Source organism: Notamacropus eugenii, chromosome 5 (assembly GCF_028372415.1).
Source record: "Notamacropus eugenii isolate mMacEug1 chromosome 5, mMacEug1.pri_v2, whole genome shotgun sequence".
NCBI classification, from domain to species: domain Eukaryota; kingdom Metazoa; phylum Chordata; class Mammalia; order Diprotodontia; family Macropodidae; genus Notamacropus; species Notamacropus eugenii.
In genome coordinates this window covers 395388997-395412260 of record NC_092876.1, presented here as the reverse complement: position 1 = coordinate 395412260, position 23264 = coordinate 395388997, and the positions used below count along the sequence as shown (strand labels likewise).

Genomic DNA, 23264 nt, shown 5'->3' with positions numbered 1-23264 from the left:
TGAAATGGACAACAATAGATGTGGAAAATCTAACAAAAATTCCATACAATATTAACTAATACAGGAAACAGCATCATAGAGACACTAAACCTAGATTCATGCTTCTCGGCCAAAACAGAAAAGGACTGATAGACATTCTTACATCTTGTTTGGACAAATAGGACAGAAAGCTACAGAAATAGTTTTGGAATAGGCAGACATCCTTCCACCCAAGTGGCATCCTTCTCTGATCGTTGATTTCCTCCCAGAACTTCCATTTAGACAAAGAGTACTAGGCTAGCTTTATGCTGATTATGCAGTTTTATGCTGACAGTAACAATCCAAAGCACTTTTTTGGTGGCCAGAAGGCTATTTATAGACCAAAGACCTATGGTACATTTCAACTACTCAGTGCTGACAGAGCCACACTGATCAGCAAGAAGGACATGATCCTGGAGATGTGGGCTGAACACTTCCACAGTGTTCTCAACAGACCCTCATCAATCAATGCTGAGGCCACTGACCTTTTACCTCAGGTAGAAATCAATCCCTCCTTCACTGAAGCTCCAATGGAAGAAGAGGTTTTGAATTCCATTGAAAGCTCCTTTCATGTGGCAAAGCACCTAGGGCTGATTCTATTCCACCTGAGATTTACAAGGTACTGACTGACATTTTCCAGGTTACATGGAAAGAGGAAGTTATCCCCCAGGAGTTGAAGGATACTTCTACTGTCTATCTCTATATAGGCAAAGGAAATAGATTGGCCTGTGACAATCACAGAGGGGTCTCTCTCTTAGTCATTGCAGGCAAGATTCTTGCTAGAGCCCTCCTTAATAAGCTGATCCTTCACCAGAAGATGGTCAGATACCTGAGAGCCAGTATGGCTTCAGAAAGGGTAGTTGGAATGGTTGATATGGTGTTTGCTGCCTGACAACACCAGGAGAAATGTCAGGAGCAGAACAGAGATCTGTACACAACATTTGTAGACCTGACCAAGGCCTTTGATACTGTCAGTCGTAAGGGCTTACGGAAAATTATGTCAAAATTTAGTTGTGCTAATTTTGGCCCAACAATTAACAAGAAAATACAGGTGCTCCATCAGCCACCACCACACCATCCCTATATGGAACCTTAAGTTATAGCAAATGGAGAAGGGCTAATTGCTGAGGATAAGTTCACTTACTTTGGTAGTGTACACATTGATAATGAGGTTGATGCACGCAATGTCAGAGCTAGCTCAGGGTTTGAGAGGTTCTGAAGGAAAGTATTGGAGAGAAGAGGTATTAGACTGACTTCCAAACTGAAGGTCTAAAGAGCCCTAGTGCTGACCTCATTGTCGTATGGCTGTGAAACACAGTCTACCAGTGCCCTGCCAAGAAACTGAATCATTTCCATTTGAATTGTCTTAGGAAGATTCTGAAGATCACCTGGCAGGATAAGGTACTAGACACTGAGGTCCTTACTCGAACTTAATTGTCAAGCATTCAAACTCTGCTTCAGAGGGCACCACTCGAGTGGGCTGGCCACGTTGTTTGAATGTAAATGTACATTTGCCAAAAAGACTATTTTATGGAGAACTCACACAGGGCAAGCTATCATACAGTAGTCAGAAAAAGCAACACAAGGCCATTCTCAAGTTCTCTCTTAAGAACTTTGGAATTGATTGTGTGACACAGGAGACACTTGCACAGGACCACTCAGCATGGTGTGTCCACATCAGAGAAGATGCTGTGCTCTATGGGCAAAGCAGAATTGAAACAGTTCAAAGGAAACACAGGATATGTAAATGTAGAGAAAGTACCTCAAATATTTACATGGACTATTTGTGCCCAATCTGTAGTAGCTATGCAAATGAAAAGGTTTCACACAACAGAAAAAAATCACAGTGTGGAAAGAAGCGAAGTATGTATATATCGTCCCCATCATCTTGTCTGCTATTAAAGTTACCCTGAAGATGACTTCAGTGCAGACTATGGGCTGAGATTGCAACAGTTTTCATTCATAATAAAAACCAATCATTCTATTGATTTGTGCAATAGTCCACAAAATATTAAGCATCAAAGAATAATAGAAAGATAGCGACTTGTCCCAGGTCTATTTCCATCTGAACCCCAAGGTACTGAGATGAGAATATCAAGATAATAACTCTAAGAACTATTACGACAGTGACAGTTTTCAGTAGCAACTGATATTTATTTAATGTTTTCAGGTTCGTCAAGCATACATAATGTCACTTGAGCCTCATACATTATGTCATTTGAAGAACCCTGGGAAGTAGGGATCATAGATTATATCATCTACAATTTATAGATGAGGATTCCAAGGCTAAGAGAGACTAAGTGACCTTCTCACACAATTTGTTAATATTGGGAATCAGAATTTGAATCCAAATCTTCTAAGTTCTCAACCCTGTAAGTCAAAAATGCCTACCCTACTCTTTTCCATGTAACGTTTTTTCAAATATTTGATTACATCTTCCCTTTAAAGCAACTGGATTAGACCAATATGTACAAAAGAGATCCATGTTGGAGGATATAATATTAAGGGCTTTGAGGCAAACATTTTCAAGGTGTCTGAAGGAGGAAAAGATACCGAAGATGCAGAAAAAAATAATCTCATAACTTATTATTCCCCCAACAGAGTTATTCTGAGAATGTCATGTGAAGCCCTACATGAACCTGAGAGGTATAGTGAAAGAACATTGCTTTTGGAGTCAGAGGACCTTGTTCCAACTGTGTAACCTTGGGTAAGTCATTTAATTTGTCTCTGTCTCATTTTCCTGATGTGTAAAATGAGGGGATAGGACATTAGCCTCTAAGATTCCTTTCAGTCTTGATCTATGACCAACACCTACTAAAGCGTATTTCTATTTATTCATTTATATATTTTAAAAATTAACAAAATAATCTGCATGTACATTGAGAATATTTTTAATTAGGTAGCCAGCAGACTCTCATGAGCAGTGTTTAATAATAGCCTACATATTTACCATTACATAATTGAGGAAATGATGCAAAGAATACAAGACACCACCGTGTTTATTGTTTGCTGACTATTAAAAAAAATGATTCAGTCATGAAAATCTCTTGCAGGCTCTTCTCCATCAATATGTCAAAACTACAAAAAAATTCTTTGAAAGATACAAGAGAGATATTCTCATTTGACATCATTTTGGTCATCAGCATCTAGCAAAGCATAAAATAGGGAGACATGTTTATCACAAATGTTTGTAGGATTCCTCATAGATGATAAAGTCCTCCAGAAATTCCCATCTATAGATGACGGTTTGCATCAAGACCTAGAACATTACAGAGCTTTCTAAATGAAATGCATAATTGCTCCAAAGGGTTTGGTAGAACTAACCACATGGGAAAACAAAACAAAATTACATTAATGAACAATGCTTATTGCTCATAGTATAATATAGTTGAGTCTCCTTATTTTATTCTATATTAGTTCATACACATCTTCCTGTGCTCTTTCCAAATGTCTCATATCTACCATTTCTTGCTGCACTAAAAGATTACATTATACTGATATTATACAATTTTAGCCTTTTTTTCAAATTGAAAAAAAAAATTGTGCCTATTTCCTTCCTTCCAGAAGGGTATTGTTATGAGTATTTTGGCTTACGTTGAGCCACAATTTGTCTTTAACATTCTTTCTGTTTAGTTCCATTAATGGACTTATGGCATTGAATGAATGAATAACAATCATTATTCTCGTATGATTTAAAAATTGTATCTATAATTTATAGAACAATTCATAGTTTCAGCAGCAATATATTAGTGTGCTTGTCTTCTCACAATATTTACTCAAATGTTTACTGTTTCTGATTTTGGGGCTTTTTTTGGTCATCTCTGCCAATCTGCAGTGTGTAAGGCAGTACTCAGCCATTTTAATTTGCGTTTCTCTTACTATTAGTGATTTAGAGCATACATTATACAACAGAATGGACAACACATAGAGCTTGACATATCTTGCCATTTTGGGAGATGCTAATTAGCTATAGAAGGGCTGAAGTTTATTGGAAGAGAATTGAAATCTAGCACCATTCATTTCTTGAAAATAATGAAACTTTAAGAGGCAGTAGTTGCACACTATTGCTATCTCTGGTTTGACAGGAAGAAATAGAAGGGAAGATGGAGGCTTTGTAATAGCTTTGTGTCTGACTGGATAATATAGCATCTTGTTGAGTGAAGAACTATCTGGGGTTTTTCTGCATTTCCTAGAAAGTTGAACTGAGGAATTTCTGAAGTTCTCTTTCTTAAGGCAACTATTTATGACTTAAATGACATAACACATTAATCAGAAGGATTAAATTTAAGAGTTTCTATCCTGTTCTATCAGTTCTGGATAGAAGAGGAGCAGGAAAGTAGAAAGGACCAGAGCAAAGAAACAACTTCATGTGGTACAGTTTGTTACGGAAGGGATCAAGAACATCAAAAACCATAGTTTGGAGCTGACCCAAGCACATGTGTTGTCCTTACTTTTGTATTTCCCTCCTAAGTTTCAGTAAGTATGGTTAGTATTGGAAGAGTATGAGCCAAGGTTATGTTTTAACTGTTATTTATTAATTATTCCTTCCGTTTTATTTATTTTTTATTTTATTATTATTTATTTTAAAACTATGATTTATCAATTATTCTTGCTTTCACACTATTATTGAGTATGTTTTATGTTTAGCAGTAAATGGTATCATCGTTGCAATAGAAAGATTTTGTTAAAATGGGAAGCACAGCAGTGGGGGCTCCAGAGCTACAATGGTGATTAGGGGGAGTGCAACTTCCCAACACTGAGGGTACTTCTAGTATCCTTAAGAAAGTGTGAGATGAAGCTAAGGGTAGTGGTTCTTTTCTGGGACATCAAACCTGTTAGTAGGAGGGCAATGCCATTGAGGTGTGTGGGCAAGCCCAGAGAACAGAATGATAGTGACATCCCATTGCAAAAGGACAATGAGTTGCACCAAGGTTTACATAGAAGGATGAGAGAGAAAACTGGATTGCCTTTGGCAAAATCTAAAGTTCTTTTAATAATTCCAAACTTCTCCCTGAAACAAAGGCCCATTTAAAAAAAAACAAAACATTGATGCTGCTCCAGTATTGTATGGATGCAAGTCATGGAGTACCACAAACCTCTGAAGAACTGGAGCTGAAGATCACCTTAAAGGGCAATGGAGAGGCCCATGATGGTTATGAACAAAATGCTCATACAAATTACAAAGGAGATGTTATAAAGAATATCATCAAAGAAATAGGTGAGCAAAGAAGACAGGGGTTCAATAACTCCAAATGTTCAGAGTTTTTGGAGAGCTCCCTGAAGGAAGAGGTTATGGGCTCATTTGTCCCTGCCCAACACCTTGCACAATCCCTTGCACAGAGAAGATACTTAATAAATGTCTGATGAGTTGAATTGGATTGTATGGGATTACATCTAATGAAAAGGTTTTGAAACAGTGATGATAAGTAAAATGATTGCAAAAACATATCTAATACATACATGCAAAATAACTTGAATTATTCAAACAAATGAATGGGGAAAAAAGAAATGGGTCATGCCAAATTACCTATATTTGAGTTGTTTTTGACAAACGTTCAGAGAAAGAAGTTGAAGTATACTCCCCATAAATACAATGACATTCTTCTCTGTACTTGGTCATGGCATTTTCTATGTTCAGATATTAGGAGTAAGCACTTCTAATAGCACATTTAGAATAAAGAGAGGTCACAAAATCTAACTGGAGTGTGGTTTCTACATCTAACATGACTTCCAAGAGACAGTAGCCTATTGTGGAAAGAATGCTGAATTTAGAGGAAGACAAGTTAGTTTCCAAACTAGGCTGTGCTACTGCTGACTTCTGTGACCTTCAAAAAAGTCATTTCTCTTCTCTGGGTCCCAATTTCCTCATCCGTCAAATCTGAAGGTCAGATTAGCAGATCTCTAAAATTCCTACCCGTGTATTTCCTATAAATCTATCATTGTGACAAAATTCTTCTTCAACGACATCAACCATATATCAAAGGTAGGTGTGTGTGTGTGTGTGCAAAAGTTTAACGAGTTATATGTATAGAAATATGTATATATTTTAATGGTTTTATTTTTAAAAATTTGCATAGTGACTCATATATTACTCATATGGTCACATATATTACATCAATATATATGAATTAACATGAATATATGAATTAACTTCAATCTCTTAACAGACAAGGCAGTTTCTTTTGCTGTTCAAGGATTAATCTTGAACCTTCACTTTTCCTAAATCTATTTGTTCTTTCAAAACTGGGGAGTAAATAGAAGAGGTCCATGACCCCCTTTTTATTTTCCCTCCATGATGAAAGGCAGGGAAAAAAAAGCTAAAAAATGTACCAGCTGTTATAAGATTCTATCTAACTTGGTCCTTGACTCTGGAGACCCAGTTTCAAGTTGTTCACTAAAACCCTTCAAAGGTTCTGGATTTCAGGAAATAGCAAAACCTGTCAAGGTTAGTCGTGAGTAGGTGATCACATGGTGTGATCTGTGAGGCAATGAAAGGCTGGTCTGCCTCAAAATATCTTTCCTACTAGCCTGACAGCACATCTGAAGTTCCCATCATTAATTCTGGATTTCTTCAAATAATGGTACTGTCATCTTAAAAGTATCTAAGAAATTTTAGATATTTCCAGGAGGAATGACAAATTACCTTATTAACACTTTGGCATTAAGGTATTAACCCCAGTGATAATTAATTTATCCTTCAACGAGCTGGCATCTTGAAAAGAAGACAGGACAATCCTGAGAGAATTATACATGAGAAGAAAGTTTTGATGGGACAGAAGGGGTTAGAAAGTCTGAAAATAGAGGGTTTTATTGAAGGAAGATGGGCCTAGAAAGGTGTTTTACAATGAGGAGGTTTAGGCTGGTGAGGGGTTAGAAGTGAGGGCTAGTACCAAAGCACTCATAGCCTAAATGGAAAGAGAGAAGAGAGGAGGGCAGCAGAAGACTTCATTTAGTCAAACATTTTTACTAGGATTCTCCTTGATCTCATTTTAAAGTCCTTAAGTAAAAAAAAAAAAAAAGAGAGAGAGAGAAAGAGAGGCACATACTAGGCTACACAGACCCTTAAAAAGTTTGATTACCGTAGGTAATTTTGCCTTAGAGAAACGGCTTAGAGAACAACTCCTAGATATATCTTATTTCACACAATACATGTATCCCCAAACTTTTGTGCAGAATCAAATAATTCTCAAATTTTATTTTTGTAGCAGAGGTCACATTTATTACTTTTTTCGAAGCAGAGTATGTCTGCACAGCTATATCCATGTACATGAAAAGACAAAAGTCTCACCAGAGTTTACCTGAGCTTGCTGTCTAATGGCCTTCTCTTTTCCTCTCTTTGTGGAATATGCTAGCCTTGATTAGAGACAAGGTCACCCTGGTAAATGCATGTGATAATTAGGGCATTTCCTAGAAGGACCTGTTTCCTTAGATGAGCAGGAACTGTTCTGTGAAATACTATATTAAGAAAGGGTAGGAGTTCTTTTTGTTGCTTTTTTGTCCCATTTTTATGATTTTTTTAAATAATTATTTCTTATCAGGTGTCAGGGGATGCTATAGCCTGGTGAGAAGATGTGCCAGCTACACAAGAAATAGTTTATCTAAGGACAGAAAGGCTGCATACCAGAAGGCTAGCCACCAGGTGATTAATTTTTTGGCTCATCAAGCAGGTAAAAGCAACAAAAGGTTTTGAGAACTATGCCCTTATGCTTCTGAAGTTACATGAAGTCCATAAGCGTTTATTAAGCACTTAGTATATGCCAGGTAAACAAAAAAGAAAGGCAAACAAATCAACCCCAAACCAAACAGTCTCTACCCACATGGAATTTATATTCCAATGGAAGAGACAATATATAAATGACTACTCACATACAGTAGATATACAGACTAGATAGAAGTTTATCTGAGAGCGGAAAGCCTTAGAAGCTGGGGCAATCAGGAAAGGCTCCTTCAGGAAGGGGAGATTTGAGCTAAGTCTTGAAGGAGGCTGGGGAAATTAAGAAATGGAGGTGAGGGGAATGACCAAGACAAAGGCAGAGACAAGAGATAAGAGTTGTGCTCAAGGGTAGTTCTAGCATAGCTGGATCAGATAAGAAGGAGGGGCGTATAAACCCCGGAAATATAGGAAGAGGCCAGACTATAAAGAGCACCAAATATCCAACCGCTGATTTTCTATTTAATGCTGGAAGTAATAGGGAGATGCTGGAGCTCCATGAGAAGGGTGGTGACTTGATCAGACTTACACTTTAGATAACTAAGTGGAGGACAGATTTGTGGTTGAGAGAGACTTATGCCAGGGCATGCAAGAGGATGGAGAATGCTTAGAATCACAGTGAGTTTTTAGATTCTAGACAAGTGTTGATTTAATGATTGCTATTTTTAATACATAATCTAAGTCAAATACAGGTCAGTTCATAATAACCACTGGCCAGCAGAGAGATTTTTTAGGTTTGCAAAGCACTTCACAAACACTGTCTCATTTGATCCTCACAATAACCTTGGGAGGAAGGTGCTGTTACATATTGTCATTTTTATTAATTGGGAAAGTAAGGCAGACAGAGTTTAAGTGCCTTGCCTAGGGTCACAGAGCTAGTTTTTGAGATTGTATTTGAACTCAGGTCCTCCTGATTGCAGTCTCAGAACCCCTGTGCCGCCTAATTGAATTACAGGCACCTGAATAATGTTCATGCCTCATTGAAAGAACCAAGCCAAAGCCACAAAGTCATTATTGCTTCAAATGAAAGTAAAATATGTAAACATGATACAGCTAATGGAAGATGGCTTCTAAGTTCTCCTAAGAAAGACAAAGGAAGGTAATGGTGGAATTAGTTTCATCATGTGCCCAAAGGCAACAAGAAACTTTATTTCATGATGCATTTGAATGTTCCTCATGGCAGGGCTCATGATGGGGAGAAACATACCTGCAGTTTAGATAGTTCTATCACTTGAACAGAATGAAGGAGTGTTGTAGGAAATCTATGGGGAATGGGACAAGACGCTCCAAACTAAGCCAAGATCCTGCTTTGTAGTTTGTGACTTCAATGTGAAGATAAAAGCGGAAGAATGGAAAAAAAAGAAACAACCTATATTGGAAGATATAGTTTGGGAGAAAACAAAGGAAATGCCCCAAAGTTAACAGATTTATAGGACTAAAAAAAATGAAAGAGAACCTATCTGTGGAAGTCCCTACAATGATATATTTTGATTGAAGACAGAAGTAGAAGTATCACATTTGACCTCTGTTGTTCAGTTATTTTCAGTCATTTCTGATTCTTTGTGATCCCATTTGGCATCTTCTTGGCAAAGATACTGGAGTAGCTTGGTAAACAAGGGTAAGTTACTTGCCCAGAGTCACACAGAAGACTCTCCCTGAGTCTGGGCCCAGCACTCTATCCACTGCACCCCCTAGCTGCCCCTGACCTCTGATATTTGATATATCTGTGTGGGGAAGTGCCATTGGATTTTATAAAACAAAGTCATTTGATAAGGATTTATTAAGCACCTATTATGTGCCATGTAGATCGCCAGATATACAAAGAAAGGAAAAATGACAGTCCTTGCCTTTAAGAAACTTACAGACCAATGGAAGACCCAACTAAATAAAATATAAGATAACTATCCTTGAGTTGCTATGTTATAAAGGCAGACAGAGACTGATTTTTAAGTTAGTGAAATGGGTACAGAAAAAAAAGGAAAGATCATAGATTATGCTTTTACTCACTATTCTAAAGAAGATATAAAAAGACAACAGTGACTATTAACTGGTATACCAACTTTCTCATTTCTCTAAGTTTGCTATATAAATGCTCAATCCATAAGGAATTTTCTATAGCAGACCACAGTCACAACTGAGAGGTATAAGTGGAAGAATATTTACAAAAAACATAAAATGCTTAGATTAGCAGAAGTGGAAATAAAATCTCTAAATAGAACTATTTTAGAAAAAGAAATTGAACAAGACATCAATGAGCTTTCTAAAAGAAAAGCACCAGAGCCAGATGGATCTACAAGTGAATTCTATGAAACATTTAAAGATGAGCTAATTCCAATATTAAATAAATTACTTGGAACAAAAGATAAAGAAGGAATTCTACCAAACTCCTTTTATGAAACATCCTTATACCTAAACCAGGAAGAATTAAAATAGAAAAAGAAGATTACAGACTGATTCTATGAATGAAAATGAATGCAAAAATCCTAAATAAAAGACTAGCTAAAAGATTACAATACTACAAAAATTATACATTATGATCAAGTAGGATTTATACCAGGAATATAAGAATGATTTAACATAAGGAAAACAATTAACCTAATTGATTACATCAATAATAAAAGTTTAAAAAAATCATATGATTCTATCCATAGATGCAGAAAAAGCTTTTGGTTAAGTTAAATTCTCATTTCTATTATAAAAACACTTGAAAGTATTGGTAGAACTGGATTTTTCCTAGCATTTATCTAAAACTATCAGCAAGCATTATTTGTAAGGAGGACAAACTAGCAGTCTTCCCAGTAAGACCAGATGTGAAACAGGGATGCCCACTGTCACCAATATTATTTAATATTGTATTGGAAATTCTAGCAATAGGGGAATAGCAAGAGAGGAAAAAGAAATGAAAAGAATCAGAATAGAAAACAGTGATAAAATTATCTCTTTTTGCAGACAATATGATTATATACTTGGAAAATCCCAAAGACTCAATTTAAAAAGTTAGCTGAAACAATCGACAATTTTAGTAAAGTAGCAGGATATAAAGTAAATCTGCATAAATCATCAGCATTCCTATAAATGACAAAGAAAATTCTGCAAGAAGAAATAGTAAAAGAATACCCCATTTAACATGACTCTAGACAGTATAAAATACCTTGGAGTGCACCTGTCCAAAACAAACCCAGGAACTATATAAATAAAATTATTTAAAAAATACTTTTCATACAAATAAATCAGATTTAAGTAACCGGAGAGGTATTAATGGTTCATGGGTAGGCAAGGCCAATACAATAAAATGACAATTTTACCTAAAGTAGTTTATATATTCAACAACCTAATTAAATTACCAAAAAATTATTCTACTGAATTAGAAAAACAATAACAAAATTCATTTGGAAAAATAAAACATCAAGAACAGTGAAAAAAAGAGTAAAGGAAGGAAGTTTAGCAGTACCAGGTCTTAAAATGTATTATAAGGCAATAATTATCAAAACTATCTGATATTGGCTAAGAAATGGAAAGCTAGATCGATGGAATAGAGTAGACATAAAATTAGCAGCAGTAAATAAACAAAATAATCTTATATTTGAAAAGTGTAAAGATTTAAAATTTGGGAACAAGAATTTATTATTTGGTAAAAAATGTTGAGAAAACTGGAAAGCAGTATATCAGAAACTGAGCATGGACCAATATCTCACACTATTTACCAAGGGAAAGGTCAAAATGGATACATGATCTAAATATAAAGAGATTTTACAAGAAAATTAGAAGAACGTGGAACATATTACTTATGGACAGTCTAACAATTTATGAATAAATAAGAGATAGAGAGCAAAGTTAGGTGAAAATGGATAATCTTGATTACATTAGATTAAAAAGGTTTTGTACAAACAAAACAAATACTGCCAAGATGAGAAGGAAAGCAGAAAATTGGGGAAAATATGACAGTTTTTTAAAATAAAGGTCACACGTCAAAAATATTTAAAAAACTTTGTCAAATCTACAAGAATATGGGTCATTCCTCAGTTGATAAATGATCAATGGATATAAACAGGCATTTTTCCAACAAAAAAATCAAAATAATTTATAATCATGTAAAAATGCTCTAAATCATTATTGATTAGAGAAATGCAGATTAAAACAACCTTGGGATACCATTTTACACATACCAGAATGACTAAAAATAGAAAGTGACAAATGTTGGAAAGGATGTGGACAAATTGGGATACTAATTCTTTCTTGTTGGAATTGTAAACTCATCCAACCATTTTGGAGAGCAATCTAGAATTATTCCCAAAGAGTTATTAAAGCATACCGCCTTTGACCCAGCAATACCACTAGTTTGGCCTATTTCCAAAGATGATTAGGGGAAAAGGAAAAGAACCTATATATTCTAAAATGTTTAGAGCAGGTCTCTTTGTGGTGGCGAAGAACTAGAAATGGCAGGAATGCCCATCAATTGGGAAATGGTTGAACAAGTTCTGGTATATGTTTGGGATGAAATCCTACTGTGGTATATGAGCTCAATGATTTTAGAAAACTGTGGAAAGACTTGTATGAAATAACAAAGAGGAAAATGAACAAAACCAAGAGAACATTGTATATAGTAACAGCAATACTGATTTAATAATGACTCTGAGCGAATAAGTTATTTTTTATACTATAAATACATAAATTAAGTATAAAGGACATATGGAGAAAGACTCTCTGCATCCAGAGAAAAAACTGATAAATAGATGTATATATATATATATATAATATAATAATTATATATGTATATATATATCTTTATGTTTCATCATAGAAAAAAATGGACATGATAATTTTGTTGTAATATATGAAAGAAATAGCAAGTTTTGCATAGTAGATATAGTTTTATGTAAATCTTCTTTTTAATTGTGCTATATTATGAAAATGTGTTTTATTCCATAAATTAACAGCAAAATAAAATAATTTTTTTAAAATGAGGTATAAAGACTTATTGTATATATTGTTTGTTAGTTTCAATGAACAAATCAATCATTAAACGAATGAATTATTGCATGTATGAGTAAATTAATACATACACGAACAAAAACATTTAATGTGGAAGAACAAAACTCTACCTTATAGGTTTCTCTTCAAACAACTGAAATATAGCTGAGGGAGGTAGAGAGCTGTTATGCTGGAAAAGAGTCATAGGACCTGAATTCAAATGTTGCCATTGTAACACGTTGCCCATGTAACCTGGGGCCAGTCACAACTTTTGTAGCCATTGATTTCTCATTTGTAGAAAGGAAGAAGCTGGATTATATGACATCTAAGATCACTTTCTGCTCTTTATCTATGACCTTCTAAGTAGTGAAGAAGCTCTCTTCAAAGACAGTATCTACAACACATGCTATAATACTTCAAAATTTTACTGGTAAGGATTCTTATGACACCATTGAAGACTGGAACCCCTTAGTTGCAGATGGTCTTCATAAGCTGTTATATCCCCACCCCCCCCCCCCCAAAAGAAACACTGCAAACAACCTATTGATGAGACTTTCTGAACTTGATGTGTCAGGTCCTTGGATAAAAAACCTACCGATGAATTGATGACTATATCATAGGGCCAATATTCAAAGCTGATCAGGCCCTATCAGAGCTTACACTGTACTGAAATAGCCTTCAAAAACCATGGGCTATCCATATATGTTAAAATAGGATCACAGATTTAGAGCTGGACAGGATCTTGGAGGCAATCTAGTTGAACCCCCTCATTTTATAGCTAAGGAAACTCATGTCCATAGAGATTAATGTTAAAAACATGTTAAAATGATGCGGTATTACAAGACTGATGCTACCCCAGAGATGACTCTATTAAATGACCCGCTGAGTCTGACAACGGCATACAAGAAAGATAAGGCAAGAGTATAGGGTACTCACCATGGTCACAAAGGCTGTCTTGAACAGGGTCTATATGAAAGATTTTATTATTCTCCAAAATATCCCCATTTGCAGGTCCCATTTTATTAATTTATTGGAGCCCTGCAAAACTACCAGTCTCCTATAGTCCCTTGAAAAAATTAATCTAACAACTCACACTCAAAAAACAAAAGGAATGAACAAAAAGTGTGATGGAAAGAATACTAAATTTAAAGCTGTGTAACTTGACCAAAATCACTTGATTTCTCTGGGTCTCAGTTTCTGATCTCTAAGGTTTCTTTTTGTTTTAAATCCTATAGTTCTATGGAAAACACATTTTCTCCAACTCAGGCTGTGCATTTGGGAAAGACAGCTGAATCAATGTACTAGTTGAGACCTTTGGCAGGTACCCCCAGATAGTCAGTTAGACCCATGAATGAGTAGGAGGATGAGAGCTGGATAAACTGCATGTTGAAATTTGGTAGCTGTAATTTTCTTTTAAAAAATGGATTTATTAATTTTGCTCTTAAACACCAAAAGAAAACAAATTAGCTTTTTCATATATATATATATATATATATATATATATAGTAGAACAGGGAAAAGATGATTTATATAAACTTACAAATCTCTATTACATACTGCTCACTTTTTTATGACAGATAATAAATTCAATATGTTACCATGAAGCATTTGAATTAGCTCCAACTGTTCATCACTATAATAGCTCCTCTTTTTTTTTTTTTTAACATCATCTGGGGATCCTGATGGTATATAACATATCATGCAACATCGTGTTCTCAGAAGAATTATAATTTGTAGGTGACCCAAAATATCATGGAAAATGCCTAGTGGACATCAATAGGTCTAAGTAGATTAACAAGGATGACATACATCTGAGGAGATATCATTACAGGGCTTTAACAGGATGAAGAGGAAGGCTGTGATATATAGCCTTGGAGCTAGGAAGATCTAGGTTCAAGTCCAGTCTTTGATACATATTGACCCTGTGAGTCTGGGCAACTCACCTAACATTTTATTGACTGAGACAACTCTAAAATTGTTAGCTGTAAAACAGATGTTGGTCTGAATTAGCAGAGGAAAATTCTCACTAATTCCCTATCATAGTGAGATCACAGTTTGGGAAAAACTACAATCAAAGAGACAGATCAGTTGTATAACAAGATGGGCCATCCCCAAGTGTTCCAATTGTACTCTTCAGATATTAAAACAACCTGAGGAAGTCTTCCAGTATATTGACTCAATCTTATACAGAAAACTTAAGTTAAACAAACAAAAAGTGGACAGAAATCACACCGGAAGAGAAGATGTGGATGAGTCATGATCCGTACGGGTAGGAACATGCACAGTGATGAAGTCACAGACCTATGAGTATCTAAGAAACCCTGTGGGACGCATGGAGCAATATTTTAAGCATGAGGCTTTGCCACCTGCAGCCAACTTCAAGATTCTGACCTAAATGGAACGTTTGCTTATCAGGCTCTCACGATAGAGAATCACAGAGAAAATATCAACTTTTGTGCCATGAGCCAGATTCTCTTTTTAGATAACAACTCACTTTCCCCCGCAAGAACCAAATGCCTCGTGATTTAAGCTTATCAGCTTTGGTAACTTTAGCCCTGGATTTTCTGGAAAAATGCTATGCTCACCCTCAATTTTTTAGGAGATGATTTACTATCCAATTTGAAAGAGGGGTTGATTTAGGCTAATAAATTGTTCCCATATGCTATAGCCAATAGGATGATGGGGAAAGCTAGAACTACTGCCACTGCTAGCAGCTAGACTGTCAATGGCCAGTCTGAAGGGAGTTGAAAAGGTTTGGCTAGAAGTTAAATATGAAGCAAGCTTATATGACATTCTAATTACTCTTATCAAACTTTCAGAGCAATTCTCCCTAATGCTTGTGTTTGCCCTTCATTCTTGAAGAGGATCATGACAAGACGATGATGACATGACTTGCAGTTGCCTTTGATTTGAGTGGGGGAGGGCTGTGCAACAACCACAGATAGATTGTGGAGAGTGAGAAGGAAGGATATTATAAGTAATTAACATGGTTGTTGTTTATTGTTAGGATAGAACCCTGAGTTGTGAGTCTGAACACTAGGTTTCAATGCTGGTTCTGCTACTTTCAACCCATGTGACTTTAGGCAAATCACCAAACCTTTCTGATTCTGTTTCCTCATCTATAAATCGAACCAATAAACATTTATTAAGGACTTGCGAAATGTTAGTCACTCTGCTAAGCACCTGAGGGGGTGGAGGTAAAACAAGATGATTTTTAAGGTTCTTTGTCACTCTAGATCCTATGGTTTTAGAGGATGGCATCTGTTCTTTTTCATCCTTCACCTATTTCTCCAGTCTCCAGGTTCAAAGTCAAAAGAATGGAAGGGGAGAAGTCACAGCCATATGGAACACATATGAGCAGCATTCTCACTCTTGGGTTTCCTCTATTGGTCAAGTGCTCCTGGCTGATCCATTTTTCAAGTCACCCTCATACTATACATTTGAATACAAGTTTGGACCTTATTGGACACTCTTACAAAAATTTTTCTATTTGGTTCCTACATACATTTCCTTGCCACACCCTTTCAACTTGAGGGCTAACATACTCTTAGATAAACATGGTCAGTGTCTATGAAATGTTTAAACTTCTGGTAAGTTTTACTCTCACTCATTGCCTAGGGAATCTTAGTGCATGGAATTTGTTTTTTTCTTTTTTCTTTTTGTTTTTGCTCACAGGTCCAGACCTGTGAGCAAAGTGGTATAGGGAACTTCTTGGAAGGAAACTCATGCTACCAGTGCTGATCCCCAACCTACAACGTTAGAGACTTGCCTGAGCACCAAGAAGTTAAGTGACTTAACACTCAGCCAACATTTGGTAGAGGCAGGACTTGAATCCAGATTATCCTAATTCCAAAGTCAACACTCAATCTACTATGCCACCTTCACATGTAAGAGAAATAGTTCTCTTGAAAGGAGAAGACATATGTCAGTGAAGGACAGTTCAAACAGAAGAGTTACCAAGCTATGAAGTCATTGAGAAAGAAGAGAGAAAGACTTGTCAAAATTATCAAGTAGTTTTTTTTACTTTACTTTTTTTCTTACTTTCTTTTCTTAATTAGTGTCCAATCTAGACAGCATCATTTAAGTAATATTTAGGAGTGCCTTTATGCTCTTTATTGGTATTACAGAATATTGCTGTCTGTGTCCATCTTTATCAGCTAACAAGAGCAGTAAGATACCAGATGTCAGGGAATGTTATGTCACAGATTTCTGGAACTTGAACTCCATCCGGATGCAGGCCCTGTTCTGTAGTTCTTTCATTGTGCCATCAAAGTGATTTTGTTTTTCCTAAACTTCAATGGTCCTCAAAACCTTTGGCCAGCTATTCTAAATCTCTTTTATTGCCCACAAAAGAATACAGACATTGCTTTATGATTACAGCTTTAGGAATGTTCTCTACCTTAGCGCCTTTTGTCAGATATGAGAAACTAGAGGATATACAACAGCCCAAGTGACTAAGTGGGTGACTCACCCTTGGCACAAAACCTCCACTGCCTTTATGTCATCTAAGTGATATCCTGTTAAGTTTCTAAATGGTCAGTGTATCATCTCAATGACCTTCAGCACTCCTGCACCAATAAAAATCACAGACCCATGAAGAAGGTTTAAACTTGGATGGGATCTAAAGGGTTCATCTAGTTCAGGACCTTTATTTTACAGATGGAGTAACTTAGGTCAAGAGAAGTGATTTGTCTAAACAATGGTAGTGAAAGTCAAAGACAGGATTTGAACTTGGGTTCTCTGACCCCAAGTGTAATAATCTTTCCATTGGAGCCCAGTTTGGTAAGCAAAAACTCAGGGCAAACTGTTTCTCAAATTAGTTCTCTGGGTAGCAAATGCTGAAACCTCTTTCAGAGAGCTCAGAGAGCCCCAAAGAATCAGACAAAGAAAGGATTATTTCATTCTTTTTTTTTTATCCCCGGAGCCTGGCACATTGTGGTAAATTCTTAATAAATGCTTGTTGACTGACCGACTGACTAACAGATTGATATAAGATTAAAAAGCAAAGTTGCTTATATCAAAATAGATATCATCCACAGGTTAATTTGTGGGGTTCCCAGATTCATAGACAGATTGCACAAAGCATAACCACATACAGCATACACATGCAAACATGTATCCCCATCAAATGAATGACTGTTTACCTTGAACAAGAACCAGTAAGTAAGATTCTTGACCAGTTTTAAAAGCCAGAACACATGTTTGTAGAGGTCAGAGTTCACCACTCCGGGGTCTACTACGTTGACAGTCACATGACTCCCTTCAGCGGCCAGGAGCTGTTGTAGCTGGTAGGAAAAAAGTACCAGGGCAAGCTTGCTTTGGGCATAGGCTCCACAAGGTGAGTAACAATGCCTGAAAATGAAAAGACAGAGGCTGCCATGAGGAAAATTCAAAAGGTCAGATCATCAGTCACCTGATGACTTCACTAAAATGCACTGAAAACCACATTCTAAAAAGATGCCTCATCACAAGGTTAACGAGATACTTATTTCATACGGTAACTGTGGCATGGGAGAAAATTTGTTTTCTGATTGAATTTAGAGTGAACTTGTAAATGCATATACGTACAGCTATGTGGCATTTTAAGATTTATAATTGTTGTTCAGTAGTTTCAGTCATGTCTGATTCTTCATTACCCAATTTGGGGTTTTCTTGGCAAAGATACTGGTGTGGTTCACCATTTCCTTCTCCAACTCATTCTACAGGTAAGGAAGTTGAGACAAACAAGGTTAAGTGACTTGCCCAGAGTCACACAGCTATTTAATGTCTGAGGCTGAACTCGGGTCTTCTACACTCCTGGTCTGGAGATCTATATACTGTGCCACCTAACTAAGGTAGCCCTTTACAAATTTTATCCTCTCAACAACCTAGCATTGTAGGTGTTATTGTCACCCCCAATTTAGTGATAAGAAAACTGAGGCAAGCAGAAGATAAATAATTTGCCTGGGGTCACACAGTTTATAAGTGTCTGAGGAAGGATTTGAGCTAGGATTATTGACACCCAGTTGAATGCTATTAGCACTCACCTCAAAAACTACCTGGTCCAATTCATACATAAAGAAAGAATTCTCTTTACAGGGGTGGGGAATCACATGTGACCTTGAGGTCACAGGTTCTCCACCCCTGCATAACACTGAAACCCCTTTGCAGGGAAGTCTTCGTGGACAGGGAAACTCCTCCCTCCAGAGGCAATCCATTTCATTTGTAGATATCTCTACATTGAAAGATTTTCCTTAAAGTCTAAACTTGCCTTCTACTCTTTGTGCCTACATAAATTAGCCTTTGGAGTACAAGCAGAATGCTTCTGAATCCCTCTTCCGGATGGTAGCTCTTCAAATACTTAAGGGCAGGTAAGCTGCCTTCCCCACTCCCTGTTCTGTGTTTAGGCAAAATTGCTCCCATTTCTTTGACCTGTCCTCATGTATGAGCTGTTAGCCATTCTATATACCTTCACATATAAGTAAAAGACAGCTGAGTGGGGAGGGGAGTCATAGAAAGAAGGAAGAGAAAAGAGCCCATATTTATAAAACTAAAGTCAATCATTTTATAAACACATTTCCAGGAAGAAAAGAAGCTACTACTTTGGAACCTAAATAAATTATCAAATAATTTTACCAAGACTTCTGACTTCTTTAGCACCAATACATAAGTTGAATCTCTAGAAAGTTTCTCACTATGTAGTTGAAAGGAAGATGACCCATATGTCCTCACATGAGTGAGAAGATGAGAGATCAGAAAAAGTCAATTTTTTGCAACAGTGGATGGTCTTTGTTAAGAACCAAATGTAAGAAAATGTCTCTTTGCAACCATTGCTGAATTAAGGAGTCCTGTATTAGTTATGCTACCCTATCATTTACTCAACAAAAGACCAACAAAAAATATCTTCCCAATGTTCCCTGATGGGGCATCATTACCTTCTTCAAAATTCCTACTTGTGACAAATACTATTTCTGCAATTCCTTTTGACTATGGAGGAAACAGACTTGTGTCAAAAAACTTTCTTCGAATTGTTTCATTGACTTGCAGATTCTGGGCACAAAAGTTTCTGATTGCTTGATGAGTGTGCAGGCTTCACTGTGCCACTTTGGAGGAACTGAGATCTTACAGGTCCCCAGGGTATACCCTACTTTTGACAAAAGACCCAAAAGTCAAGTAACTGGTTGGGAAAATGCCCAAAAAAGGAAAAAAAAATAAGACTACAGGAGGTTATTTTTGTGGTGAACAGGTATCTTCTCCCATCCTTTCAGATGAGGAAGAACAATGGGAAAGACATAAAAGTCAAGGCTTCTGTATCCCAAACATCCAAAATAAATATTCAATGGCCTCAGGCCATGGAAGAATTCAAAGAGGATTTTGAAAATCAAGTAAGACAGGTGGAGGAAAAATTGGGAAGAGAAATGAGATGCAAGAAAATCATGAAAAGCAAGTCAACAGCTTGCTAAAGGAGATCCAAAAAAATGCTGAAGAAAATAACACCTTGAAAAATAGGCTAACTCAATTGGCAAAAGAGGTTCAAAAAGCCAATGAGGAGAAGAATGCTTTCAAAAGCAGAACTGGCTAAATGGAAAAGGAGGTTCAAAAGCTCACTGAAAAAAATAGTTCTTTCAAAACTAGAATGGAACAGATGGAGGTTAATGACTTTATGAGAAACCAAGAAATCACAAAACAAAACCAAAAGAATGAAAAAATGGAAGATAATGTGAAATATCTCATTGGAAAAACAATTGACCTGCAAAATAGATCCAGGAGAGACAATTTAAAAATTATGGGACTACCTGAAGGCCAAGATCAAAAAAAGAGCCTAGACATCATATTTCATTAAATTATCAAGGAAAACGGCCCTGATATTCTAGAACCAGAGGGCAAAATAAATATTGAAAGAATCCACTGATCACCTCCTGAAAGAGATCCAAAAAGAGAAACTCCTAGGAACACTGTAGCCAAATTCAAGAGTTACCAGGTCAAGGAGAAAATACTGCAAGCAGCTAGAAAGAAACAATTCAAGTATTGTGGAAATACAATCAGGATAACACAAGATCTAGCATCTTCTTCATTAAGAGATCGAATGGCTAGGAATATGATATTCCAGAAGTCAAAGGAGCTAGGATTAAAACCAAGAATCACTTACCCAGTAAAACTGAGTATAATACTTCAGGGGGAAAAATGGTCTTTCAAGGAAATAGAGGACTTTCAAGTATTTTTGATGAAAAGACCAGAGCTGAAAAGAAAATTTGACTTTCAAACACAAGAATCAAGAGAAGCATGAAAAGGTAAACAGGAAAGAGAAATCACAAGGGACTTACTAAAGTTGAATTGTTTACATTCCTACATGGAAAGACAATATTTATAACTCAAAACTTTTCTCAGTATCTGGGTAGTTGGTGGGATTACACACACACACACACACACACACACACACACACACACAGCACAGGGTGAGCTGAATAGGAAGGGATCACATCTAAAAAAATAAAATTAAGGGGTGCGAGAGAAATATATTCGGGGGAGAAATGGAATGGCACAAATTATCTCTCATAAAAGAGGCAAGAAAAAGCCTTTTCAAAATGGAGGGAAAAAGGGGGAGGTGAGAGGGAAAAAGTGAAGCTTACTCTCATCACATTTGGCTCAAGGAAGGAATAAAATACATACTCAATGGTGTGAAAACCTATCTTACAATACAGGAAAGTAGAGGAGAAGGGGATAAGCAGGGGGTGGGGATGATGGAAGGGAGGGCAAATGGGAGGAGGGAGCAATTAGAAGTAAACACTCTTGGGGAGGGACAAGGTCAAAAGAGAGAATAAAAGAAATAGAGGGCAGGATAGGATGGAGGGAAGTATAGTTAGTCTTACACAATATGACTATTATGGAAATCATTTGCAAAACTACACATATATAGCCTATATTGAATTGCTTGCCTTCTCAGTGGGGATGGGTGGGGAGGGAGGAAACGAGAAGTTGGAACTCAAAATTTTAGGAACAAATGCTGAGTATTGTTCTTGCATACAACTGGGAAATAAGAAATACAGGTAATGGGGTATAGAAATTTATCTTGCCCTATAGGTCAAAAGAGAAGATGGGGATAAGGGAAGGGAGGGATGTTAGAAGGAAGGGTAGACTGGTGGTAAGAGTAATCAGAATGCTTGGCATTTTGGGGTGGGGAGAGGGGAGAGATGGAGAGAAAATTTGGAACTCAAAATTTTGTGGAAATGAATGTTGAAAACTTAAAATAAATAAGTAAATGATTTTTTTAAAAAAGAAAAAAAAATTATTTCATCCCTGATTTTATTTTAATATCTAGTTTGGGATATTTTTGGTGATAGACTAAATCACCCTGTAAAAGAACACAAGATATGTGGCAAAGTTCCCTTTGGGAAAATTTATATCCTCATTTTAGAAATTTAACTTTTAGGAACTGCTACTGCATATTTTGACAACCACTGAAAATAAGAAAAGCCTTCTTTTTCTATTCAGATATCATGAAGAAGAAAAACATTTAAACATTCAGAGTTTTTCTAGCTCATTTTCTCTTTCTCTTTCTATTTGAGCCTCAAATTAATCATAGCATTTTAGTACCATTAGAAAGTGATTTTTTTCAGCAGTAAATGGGGGATTCCCCTCATTTCCCCAAGGGAAAGTCCTCTAAACCTCTCAGTCACACTGGGAAATTTGCATTTTCACCAGTTTTTGTCTCTGTCCCAGGTGACTTCTTGGGAGGACAGACATAGTCCATCTGGATATTTGTCTCTTTTCCTCTGAGGGCTTCCTAGCCACGAATATGGCCAAGTTCTTCAATCTGCTCCTCAGTTGTCTGACTGAGTTCTTCTAAATCCCAGAGTGCAGCTGATGTCCCAGCTACGATAAGCTTCTGTCTTTTGGTTTTCCATGGCACTGAGAAGTTAGAATTGAGCTCTTTTGCAAATCCAAGTGTTGTTTGTATGTGCAGCCCTGGGCAGGTATGACAAGTGACAGGGGAGGGGGCAGCTGAGTGTACACATCAGGGGTTTGGGATCAGCCCATTTGGCTGTTACTTCATCCTGTGTCTTGTCTTCTGTGTGAACTGGATTTACATGAGGCAGAGTTGTGCAGAATGGGCAGAGAAGAATAACGATAAGTGAACAGAGAAAAGTAAAGTGCCATCACTTTTACCATCATGCCTATAAGAATATAGATACGCATAATTCCAGTGTAAAAGACTCCAGAGGACATTCAAATTATTTTGTTATAGTAGCATTTTTATACCAAATAAAGGCTAGAAATAAAATTTCCACTCTGTAGGATACAAGGATGAAACGGAGTTGATGTCCTAACTTCCCTACAGTGAATTAATAAGGCAAATGTTCTTTGATTTTTTCTAATTTGGGGTTTTATTTTTGTATTGTTGACTCATTTTGGTGATTTTTTCCCTCCCTATATCAAATGGTTAGGAAACTTAAGGTAGGGAAGAACTAGGGGAGTTAAAGAATACTTGTTACTTGAATAATAGAAAGAAAAAAATCCGAAGTTCAACTCTGGTTGATTCATATCTTGTTCTTCTTGGCATAGTACGAAACAATATTACCCCTTT

General features: G+C 36.5%; 1 protein-coding gene across 3 annotated transcripts in view; it reads right to left on the bottom strand.

Annotated features, from left to right (window-relative positions):
* Positions 1 to 23264, bottom strand: part of DHRSX (dehydrogenase/reductase X-linked) — a 421270-nt gene that overhangs the window by 71381 nt on the left and 326625 nt on the right. For all 3 annotated transcript variants that reach the window (XM_072614492.1, XM_072614494.1, XM_072614493.1), the window contains exon 6: positions 17845 to 18052. In XM_072614492.1, coding sequence (XP_072470593.1) covers positions 17845 to 18052 — 208 coding nt within the window. The remainder of the gene's footprint in view (positions 1 to 17844; positions 18053 to 23264) is intronic.